Raw genomic sequence first — 11657 nt, forward strand, 5'->3', positions numbered from 1 at the left:
ATTGAAGGCCACCAATGTATAAAATTTTAAATTGAATTCGAATATCAATTTCTTAAATTTAAAAAAATATATTTAAAAACTATACTTAAAGAAAAAGATAATATTTGACATTTTTGTCAGCAAAAATTATTTGAGTCAATAAATATATAATAATAGCAATTTTCTTAAAAATCCTCAGCCTTTAGCATTTAAAAGTTTAGAAGGTGTAACCTTTGAGTGTCTTTATGGTTAATTGATTTTGCTGGCAAGAGTTGACTTTTATTTTTGAGCTTTGTGCTTTTGTGTTAAAAGTTTTGATGGGAGCTTCTTAATCCACTTCGTCTGTTTTGGAGCTAACTTGTGCAGATGAGAAGATGTTTTTTAAGTTATATATATTGCTATACCTTTAAATTCAAGAAAGTATGGTTGTATTGTATTTAAAGAGGCGTGAATTTGTAGAATAGGTTGAATGTAAAGAATAAGTCAAATAAGACTCACAGTGGCTTGTTTTCGGGGACATAGAATTGAGGAATTGAAATTAGGCTAGTGCTTCATCTATTGATCAAGTTGCTATAGTCAAAAGCCAGGCACATGACCATTTTTTTAGTTGCTTGAGGATTGTAAAGTTAAGTGAGGCACATGACCAATTTTCTAGTTGCTTGTGGATTTGTAAAGTTACGTGAGTTGAGTGCGGATGCACAAAATGTCTCTTGACTTTGCATGAGGTTTGGATCTTTGCTGTGGTTTTAAGGTTTCTAGTACTATAAAAATCTATTGGGGGCAATCTAGTGTATGGGCAATTCTTCTGGGGCTGGTGAACCGGACTGTTTCCCTCTCGATGATGAAGCTTATCTCCTATCGTCTCACTTGCGGACCTTGACCTCTGTTATTTTGAGGTCATATCTACTATTCAGAGTTTACCTCGATTTGCTCGCAGCCCGCATACCTTTACTTTACGACAGCTTTGCCGTAGGCGTTCACTTGCATCACATCATCTTCAACCAACCTCCGCACGAGCACCCCATAATAGTTTGTTTAACTCTTGAAGTATGTTGTGCAGCTCCAATTGCTTAAACCCAGCTGAAACTATGAGGCTTATTGTTTCCATATGTTGCGGTGTCATTTTTGGCTTATTCATTGGAATTTCATTTCCTACTAGTTCATTAACCAAGGTATGGATAACGCCTTCCTTTTTCATACAATCATATGGTGGTCTTATTCGTGCAGTTTTTGTAATTTCATATACGTCCAATTAAGTAACTTCTTTCGGTTCCAATTTGGCAGCTAAATATTACAACCAGTATGTTTGTAAGCAACTTCCCAATTGCTAGTGACAGAAATAACATTGATTCTTCTACCAAAATTCAGAATGGTACAGATCAAGTGAAGGTATTTTCTTCTTTCTGCACTTCTTCCAGAAATAACAATTTTATAGACATCAAATGTGAAGACACTAGTGCAAAATGCCTTCTAAGAATACAGAAGGAACTTACTCTTGCTATTCTCCTTTAAAAGGAGTTTGTGTGCACATTGAGTGACATGGTTTTTCGATAGATCCCTGCTAGAGTTGAATATATGGTCATCAACTCTATTATTTTTTGGAAATCTCCACCGGTGGCACACTGTTTGAAACATGGTGAAAAATGGGCCTGCCCGTTTACCTTTCTCAACTTAAATACCAGACTTTGTTTGTGGCATGGTTCGATCCAATGCATGCGCTTAACCCACACATCATGCATTGCTCTGTTACAGCTAGACCAAAGCCCGGGGGGAAATTCTAGCCTATCCTGCATAGCAACTGTTAACAATGCATCACAATCTTAAGATAATAATCACATTTTTCTATCTGATAGTAGTAATCCTTATTCTAACCAGATTTGGGTTGAATCAAACCCAAAAGGGGCAGAAAGATTACCTCCAGAGATCATTGCTTCTGAGTCCGACTACTATACCCGGAGATTGTGGGGAAAACCCAATGAGGTAAATGTTCTGTTACAACTTCTGTGTCATGTTTGCTTAACTCTATAGACCGATACTCTTATCATGTTTTATCTGCAGGACCTACCACCCAGCAAGCCAAAATATCTGGTAACATTTACTGTAGGTATTAATCAGAAGTATAATGTTGATACTAATGTTAAAAAGGTATATCAGTCTGTTTCCTTTTATAACTCCCTCCCTCCTCTCTATTCCCAGTTCCTCACTCGTTTTTCCTGTGCAGTTCTCAGACGACTTTACGATTCTTCTTTTTCACTATGATGGTAAGACGACTGAATGGGATGAATTCGAGTGGTCAAAACGAGCCATCCATGTCAGTGCTCGGAAACAAACAAAATGGTAAGTAAACCATGTTAGTGACACCAACTTTACCTGTGATCAACTTTAAACCATGTTAGTGACAAGAAGTTTACCTCATTATAAGGTGGTATGCAAAAAGGTTTCTGCATCCAGACATTGTCGCCCCATATGACTATATTTTTATCTGGGATGAAGACCTAGGAGTTGAGAATTTTGATGCCAAGGAGTAAGTATTTTGTAATTTCCCGTGTTTAACGACACAATATCTTAGTTTTTCTAAATTCGCCTGTCCAACACTTTCAGGTACATTAGACTTGTCAAGAAGCATGGTTTGGAGATTTCACAGCCAGGTTTAGATCCCAAGAAAGGAACAACATGGCAAATGACAAAGAGAAGAGGTGATGGTGAAATTCACATGTAAGAGCTTGGAATCCCATGATATCATTTATCTATCGAGTCCTGTTTCGCTCTCATCCTTTTAACTGTTTTTGTACTTGTTGATCAGGATAGCAGAAGAGAAACCTGGTGTGTGTCCAGACTCTCATTTGCCTCCATGTTCAGCGTATGAATACTTCTCCTGTTTGCTGTTTTGTTTCACTTCTTACTTTGTCCTTACCACATACTCTTCTATGTTTTCAGATTCATAGAGATCATGGCTCCTGTCTTTTCGCGAGATGCATGGCGTTGTGTGTGGCATATGATTCAGGTATCTCAGCTTGCATGTTAAACGCGGAGAAGGTCTTACACTTTGTGCAATGTTGAGATTGACTGTGTTGTTTTGTGACTTGTAGAATGACTTGGTCCATGGTTGGGGACTTGACTTTGCACTTCATAAATGTGTTGAGGTAAGTTCAACTCATCGAATGAATTCAGTCTTCTTAGCTACTTTCTTTCACATGTATTCAAGGCACTAAGCATATATACATATTCTGTTTTGAAGCCTGCTCATGAGAAAATTGGAGTTGTAGATGCTCAATGGATTGTTCATCAAAGTGTCCCTTCCCTTGGAAATCAGGTAACAAGATGAAGTGATAGTAACCAACCTAAGTTGCTTCAACACGGCAGTTTAGGTGCCGCACCCGTGTCGACGCGACACTAGTATAGGTATGGGTATGGGTATCCGTACCGGATCTGGTCAAATGCTTTTGAGTACTTTGACCACAACATACAGAAAAATTCGAGAGGATATACAATTTGATTCCCGAAATCATAACCAAAATTAGGGTAAATTTGAAGAAAATAACATATTTTATTCAAGAAATCAATCCTTTACTTATCTACAACTTGAGAATAAAAAAGAACTCCGCTTTACAAGCTACACCTAAGTATTCCACAAAATTTCTCATAGTTTAGAGATATTTTTATATTTTTATATTGTTTGAATTATTTTTAGCCAGATCCCTGCACCCGCATCCATAATAGGATCCGTATCTCCGAATTTTAGAATTTACTTTTCGAAGAATCCGATCTCTAAATCTGCATCCGTGTCCGAGCAACTTCGTAACCAACTATATTAATGGACATGTAATATGCTAGTTAGTGTAACATAAAGCCATCTTTAGTTTATGCCAAAGGGAGTAGATTTACTTGGGTATATTGGCTTTTACACCAAAGTGACCACTTTTTTCCTTTCCTCATTCATTCTATACAGGGGCAGTCAAAAGATGGGAAGGCTGCATGGAAAGGGGTAAGTAGACCTATGTCACATTTGAACTCTTGGGCATATAATCTTTCTATTGACTGTTGTTCATTTATTCCTTTGGAATATGTCTCTTTAGCTACTTGTTTTTCATTATTTTCCACTTTAAAACTTGAAGCAGGTGAGAATTGCTGTGTGATTAATTGAACTTGTGTGTTGTTGTGGCAGGTGAGGGAGAGATGTGAAAATGAATGGGCAATGTTTCAATCAAGAGTAGCAAATGCAGAGAAAGCCTATTTCAAGTCAAAAGGAATTGATACTTCCAATTTCGAGTCAAAAGGACTTGATCCTTCTAATTTCACATCTCATTGAGTTAATTTAGTCAAATTGATGGTTATACTTACTCTTGGCAATTTTGCCTAGGATAATAGGTGATTCATCTTGTAAAATAGATAGTCAATAGTTCTTAAGATACATTAAAATTTTAAAGTAAAGAATATTATAGAGATTCTTTTGATAATCGCATACATGATTGCAATGTACTTATAATAAATTAAGTTTAAAAAAACATTGGTCATCCATTACGGTTACATTAAAGGGAGTTTTTCATTCCTATACACTATTGGAAACTTTATTACCCTAAATGTTCATGTTTAGTTAATTACTCGACATAAACAAGTTTTGTTTACAAAATATATATAGTCCGCCTTAAAGGCTCCCAATTCATTATTTGTGCCTTGGATTTAGTCACATCTTTTTCCTTTTTCTCTCCTCTCTCCCCTCTTCTCTTCAAAATTTGAAGCATAAGAAAAAAAAAAAAAAAGTTTTGATAACAAATTAAATAAACGAGATGCTGCTAGCGCAACTGTGCAACTAAAATTGGTAATCGCCATTGATGATGGAGGCGCTAGCAGACTGGGCTATTGATTTCTTCCTAAGTTCGTCCAAACACTTTGATGAAACTGTTCCCTAAATGTGGTTTTGGGGGATGGGGTGGGGGTGGGTGAAATTTAAAAATAGCCAGATTTACAACTGGTCGTTCAAAAATAGTCCAGTTTCAAAAGTAATCAAAATTTAGCCACTTTTCATGTAAAGATAAATCTGAGCGAAAATACTGTTCAAAACCCGAAAAAATACGCCAGTATATTATGCTGGAGTTCCAGGATAAGTATGCTGGAACTCCAGCATAATATGATGGAGTTCCAGCATAAGTACACTAGAACTTCAGCATAATATACTGGAGTTCCAACAAGTATACCGGTCCAGCATAATATACTGGTGTTTGGAGCACCGGTGATCCAGTCTTCGGTATATTATACTGGAGCCAGCAAAGTATACTGGTGCAGTATAATATGCTGGAGTTCATACACAGGTGCACCGGACTCCAGTATATTATGCTGGACCGGTCTCTGTTACAGCAAAATAGTGGCTATTTTTCATTGACTTGGTAAAGACTGGCTGTTTTTGAATGACCAGTCCGAAAACTGGCTATACCGTGCTATTTTGACGGTGGGGGTGCTAGCAGCATAGTTTAGGAGTGAAAATTACTACAATTAATTTTGAGCGCCCATAGGCATTCGCTTTACAGCTGGAGTACAGGGCTAATAAAGGGACAGAGCGCGGTCTCAGAATTCTTCAAGTTGAGATTTGTAGATAAAAATTAAAAAGAATATTTGACTTTACAACTTATCTACATTATTTTGTATACATAGTAAAGACAAATTTCATACAACTAATTATGTATTATACAACTTATCTACAATTTATCTACAACTTTCATACATTATTTCTCCTAAGTTATATACAACTACAATATCATACCACTTTATACAAATTTTATACAATATATCTTTTGTATATTTTGTGTCTAATTTATACATAGTAAAAATAAATTTCATACAACTAATTATATATTATACAACTTATCTACAACTTATCTACAAATTTCATACATTATTTCTACCCAGTTAAATACAACTACAATAACATACTACTTAAATACAAAATTTATACAATATGTCTTTTGTATAATTTGTATCTGATTTATACATAGTAAAAATAAATTTCATACAACTAATTATATATTATACAACTTATCTACAATTTTCATACATTATTTCTACTCAGTTATATACAACTACAATATCATACAACTTAAATATAAGTTTTATACAATATTGTTCAACTTTCATACAATAGTTAAATAAAAATATATATATAAACAACATAATACATTTTTTCTACAATTTCGTAAATATAATGTATATCAAGCCTTCTTCTTCTCCTTCTTCGAGTTTCAATATGAAATTCAGCCAAAATCAAGTCTAATCTTCACCAAAACACCCTCAAAATTGAGATATAAACTCCAAGCCATATTCTCAATTGTTTGCAACAACACCCAATCCAAATAAATAATGATTTTTGAAAACCCAAATTCGAATTCAAAGCTTCAAAGCTTTTTAATGTCTGTCAATGGTGGAATGGCTGCTCTCTTTTCCTTTGCTTTACATTACTAAAATTAGGGATTGAGAGACAGAGATAGACGTAGAGAGAATACCAATTCTTTGCAACAACACCCAATTCAAACAAATAATATTTTTCGAAAACCCAAATTCGAATTAAAGGGAAACAAACGAAACAATTTTGCTGAGAAAACACTCAAATCAAATGAAGGAATATCTGCTCCTTTGTCTTTTGTAGGGATGTTCTTTGAAGATATCTTCTTCTTCATTGAAAATCAAGCTAATCAGAGACGTTAATGGAGGTAGAAATTTTGAATAAGAGTAAAAATTTCGTTTGGTTTTTTAAGAAGAGATGAGATAGGCGTTAATGGAGGAATTTTGAGATTTGTGAAGAGAAACTCGTGGGTGAGTGCAAGATACGTGGGTGTGGTGGGCGAGATGTGGAGAGAGAAATGTGGGGGGAGTGGGAATATACGGTAGAGTTATTTTAGGACACTAATTAATATCATTAATTCCCTTAAAATGTACATAAATGGTAATTGGGTATATAAAATGTAATTATAGTAAAACTTGAGTAGAGAGAGTAATATAGTTTCATATAGTGTATAGGAATGTAAAAATATCTATATTAAAGCTACTTTAAGTTTAAATAATTCTCTACAAGCATATTACGAAGGAGGTTGGTTTAAAGAGGGTAAAGCCCATGGGGTTAAAGTCAACGCCCCATTTTATATAGAAAATCTCACTTTATACCCATTAATTTCAAACTATTTACCCTTTAATGTCCAGGCCCAAATTATTTACTTCTCCTACCCATGCGGCCCAAACTATTTACCCGGCCCATGCATTAGCTTATTCCCCTCATTCAATGCTTCAGTTAACGCTATTTCACCCAGCCATTTCTTTCATTTAAAAAATTCCATAGTACCTTAATAAAATAAAATCATACTGTCCCCCCATCCTTTCTTTTTCTTTTTCTGTTTCAGTTTAAAATGGGAGATTTCTCTATTGGGAACCAATTAACAGGTGAGCGTTGTTGTTGATTACGAGCCTAAGATAAGAATATGAGTCTTAATTTCTTTGTGTCTTTATACTTTTCCCTTACAGGCTTCTGTGAAGACGGTTGTGCTGCTACAGTGGATTTTGGAACATCATTGCTTGCTGGTCCAACTGTATGATTTACTTTGTTTGGATTGTTGCAGAAGTTGTAGACCTTTCGACTATCTAGTTATCCCTCTTGTCCACTGATAACAAAAAGAAATTTTATAGTACCAAATACCAATTATTCCACCGTATAACTTTCTCGCATAAGCTTATAGAAAAACTAATTTCCTTGCAAAGATATCAAAGCTAGAGTGCTAGATTTCTATAAAAAAACTCGGGAGGGAAAGACGTGAGGAAGTATTGCCTCTGCTTTTTAATCTATTAGTCCTGCGATGAATTTCCAACTATTTTGTGCTTTTTTTGAAGATTTCTTGTTTGATTCAAAGTGGGTGCCGTTAAATATTGCTTATAGTACCTTCTGGAAGTTCATACTGAAATTTGATAGCATTTGGAGCTGATTTGAGGTGATTGAGATTGAAATTTTCAGCTGAAAATCGAAGAAGAACACAACTACATTATACTGCTACAGTATACAATATGCTGTAGGAGTATATAGCTCTACTGCAACAGTACTCTATTATAGTTTACAAATATACTGCAACGGTATATTGTAATAATCGAAAAAGAACACAGTTACCTAACAGTATACCGCTACAGTATACAATATACTATAGGAGTATATAGTTATACTGCAACAGTATACTGTTATAGTATACTATAATAATTTGCAATATACTGTAATATACTTATTACCCGTAAATTCACTTGTCTTTTCCCTTTTAATTGGCTTTAAGCTTTTATCCAGCGTCAGGGGCAAATTGAAAATGCAAATCTTTTTTTCGTTTTAATATATTCTATGACTTGAATTCCAAGACTTCTGACTTCTGCAAAACATTAATCTGCCATTGGAGGACCTTGAAGCTTTGAAACTCATAAATTGGGTTTGTTGAGTTTGTGGTTATTTTGAAACTCAAAACAAGAATTTTTTTTAACTCTTTGCGTACAATTGTACCCTGTTGGTATAACTATATACTATACGGGTATCATATATTAGTTAATATTTTTTGGTTGTATTAGCTACATTTAATTGATACACAATTTGATTTTTGTTTAATAATAGTATAAACAAAGGAATAATAAAAAATAGTGAAAACAGTAAATGAAATTAGATTATGAAGAGAAAAAGAATTTTAAAAAAAAGTTAAATGAAATTAGAAAAGGAAAAAAGAAAAAAATAAGAAGAAAACGAGAAAAAAGAAAAGGAGAAAAGAAAAAAAGAAAAAAAGAAGAAGCATAGAAATAAAAAAGAATTGGAGAATAAAGAAAAAATTCCCCACAAAAACTACTATGGGTAAGAAATGTAATTAGTTTGATGGGTAAAAAAACAAAAGGGTAGACAAGGGTAAATAGTTTTGGTTTTGTGGATAACTGTGTAATTCTCCCTTTATGTAAGCAACCAAAGTAATTTGTGATGATTTATTTCTAATCTCCATCCAAATTTGGGAGGTCTAAGACAACTTTGAAATCCTCAACTCCTATCTCACATTCATGGCGTAACTTTTTATTAAGTGTTCTTTTACTAGATGATGCATTTGACGCGGATGGTGGCCAATGTGGAACTTAAAATCATTATTTTTTACTTAAAACTATATTTATGTTAGTCGATCGATGCGTCACTTTCAAATTAAATATGTTCAATCATGCGAATCCTCCTCAATGCGTATGTATATACTAGATATATACTTTTATTGTTGATTTTTTTTCCCCCAAATAATATGTTTATATTAAATTTGCCATACAAAGGATAGTATATGTATTGATGTGTAGTAACTTAAAATTTTGAGTCTGCTTCGGACTGTCACTTATCTAGTTGTTGAAAGGACAAGAACATACAAAAATTTCCTGATTAATCCTTTGTGGATACTGAGGTGGACAAACTTAAAAGAGCATGTATTTTTTGATTCATCTGGAGATAACAAATCTGCCAATTGAATTACTTTTTTTCCGACTGAAACTGAGGAATTGTGGAAGCTATTGGTGTATCTCCATTTTGTTTCCATCCAAAATACTTTTTCCATTGTTTTTTCGTGTTTCATGTTATTAGGTTAGAATTAGATTAAGGTATGAACTTACAAACTTTCATGCCCCAAGAGAGCCAACAGCAATCACGTCTATTTCCATCTTCATTTCCTTTTTTTATTTTCGGTGTGGGGTGTGGGTGGGGGGGTGTTTTGTCAAAAATTATGAAAAATATTGGTGTAATAGAGACACCTAAAGTTGGCACAATCTTTCACTTAGACACTTAAACTAGGCATCTTTCCAATTAGACACAAGAATTCATTTCAAACTGTACCAATTAAACACAAACTATGACATGGCAAAGAAAGTGTTTCTCAGTCTCCTTAAGCGCGTGAATGAAATAAACATGGCATTTTCCAATTAATTAAATATTAAAAATGTATTTGACCACAAAAAACCCTATCCCCCCCCAACCCACCACACCACACACACACAAACTGTGTTCCATCATCTTCTTCATTTTTCCACCATATCAGCTCCCCCACTATCTTAAACCTTCCTCCTCCGTAATAATACTCCAATAAGTCATCTTCTCCTCATAAATTACCTAGCAGCAACCATTTTTCATTTATCATCACCAACCCCCAATTCCAAAATCCCACCAAAACTTCTCCTCCAACTACCATAATATTTCACTGCCATAACACCAAAAAGTAAATAAAGCTGCAGGAAAAAAACTATCAAGCAGAACTATCAATCTCAAACAAAGACAACTAAAAAGTGATGAACAAATGAGACCAACATCCTAATAAATAGAATAAAATTACTTGGCCATTGTTATGTAATTTTAATGTTTTTGCGGAAATTCTTGGCTTCATTAAGGAGTTTGATAAGTGGGTTTTATGAACTTTCTTCATTAAGGAGTTTGATAAGTGGGTTTTATGAACTTTAGGCTTTGGAGTTTGGATCCGCTTGCAGACGAGATCAGACGACAAAAATTGGACAACGACGAAGAGGGAGTAGGGGTGATGTCGGCGACGGGATTGGAGACATCGGCTGGTGGGGGAACGTTGGAGGTTGGGGACGAAGGGGGTATTTGTATTTTAGTGGAAATAACACTATATAGCTGAGGTGGACAGTGAGGTGGACAAAAAAAATGATGTGGCACGATTTATAATGGTTACTTTTGCCACGTAGACGGAGATTGCAGAACACGCGCTTGGTTAATTAATAAGCCAGCAAATAATGCGTCTAATTGGTATGAGAATTGCCTAAGAAACGTGTCTAATTGGAAAGAGGCTTAATTTAAATGTCTAAGTGAAAGATTGTACCAACTTTAGGTGTCCGTATGTATTACGCCAAAAATATTTAAGGAAATAAAAATTCTCGGGAAAAGCCAATTTCGGACTTGCCTCCTTAGCACGTAGAAGGATATGTTCAAGATTCTTACACCGGAGATAGACATGCGTGACTGGAAATTTTGTTGTACACTTGTATAGAAATTAGTCGAAACTATAACATATCAAGATTTGATTGCTTTTGATCTTAGTGGCCACAAGCTCCGCCATATTCTCCAGAAAAGTTCATAGAGTCATCAAAATGTATTTGGCGCGGCCGAATCTAGCCCTCCAGTTGAAGGTGGTTGGGGGAATTGTCATGTTTACTTATGGATTAATAAAGGTGAAATAGCCTTGTAGCCACTTAAACTTGCTTTCATTTGTAAAGCCGATACACGAACTTACATCATTCTCATTTGAACACTCAAACTTACATATTTGGTAACTAATAAACCTATTTGACCGTTGACCATGCACATATGGCAGTGGCAGAGGTGATATGAATAAAGTGTGTGCAAGTCACGTAAACTAAACGCGTGACTACGATAATTTTGATTAAAACAATGTAAAGCCAGAAGAAAAAAATTATAAATGAAAAAGAAAGAAAATAAGCCCCCCTCCAAAATAAGTAATACCTTTATTTCCCCTCACCCCTTTCTCTTTCTTTTCCCCTTTCCCCATTGACGTTTGCACCTCCCCCACCTCCCCTTTTCTTTTCTTTATCCCCCACTCCAATCTTACCTTGCTTCTTCCTCTTTTTGTTCCAAAGCCCAGCAGTAGTGAGAAACAAGGAAAAACAATAGATTTTGTCAAATAAAA

At 34.8% G+C, this 11657-nt stretch overlaps 1 protein-coding gene across 1 annotated transcript; it reads left to right on the plus strand.

Annotated features, from left to right (window-relative positions):
- The first annotated feature begins 741 nt into the window (after positions 1-741).
- LOC109205119 lies at positions 742-4533 on the plus strand. The gene is made up of 13 exons (XM_019367796.1): positions 742-1151; positions 1264-1368; positions 1855-1959; positions 2038-2124; positions 2201-2316; positions 2402-2503; positions 2581-2694; positions 2783-2839; positions 2917-2983; positions 3069-3122; positions 3218-3292; positions 3929-3964; positions 4145-4533. The coding sequence occupies exons 1-13, from the start codon at positions 1029-1031 to the stop codon at positions 4286-4288; spliced, it is 1185 nt and encodes a 394-aa protein (XP_019223341.1). The 5' UTR covers positions 742-1028; the 3' UTR covers positions 4289-4533.
- The last annotated feature ends 7124 nt before the right edge of the window (positions 4534-11657 follow it).

Source organism: Nicotiana attenuata, unplaced genomic scaffold (assembly GCF_001879085.1).
Source record: "Nicotiana attenuata strain UT unplaced genomic scaffold, NIATTr2, whole genome shotgun sequence".
NCBI classification, from domain to species: domain Eukaryota; kingdom Viridiplantae; phylum Streptophyta; class Magnoliopsida; order Solanales; family Solanaceae; genus Nicotiana; species Nicotiana attenuata.

Coding starts and splice junctions, on each gene's coding strand:
- LOC109205119 (XM_019367796.1), top strand. CDS start 1,029: ATGTTGTGCAGCTCCAATTGCTTAAACCCAGCTGAAACTATGAGGCTT. Junction 2,125..2,200: donor TTGATACTAATGTTAAAAAG/GTATATCAGTCT, acceptor TTTCCTGTGCAG/TTCTCAGACGACTTTACGAT. Junction 2,984..3,068: donor GTGTGTGGCATATGATTCAG/GTATCTCAGCTT, acceptor TGTGACTTGTAG/AATGACTTGGTCCATGGTTG.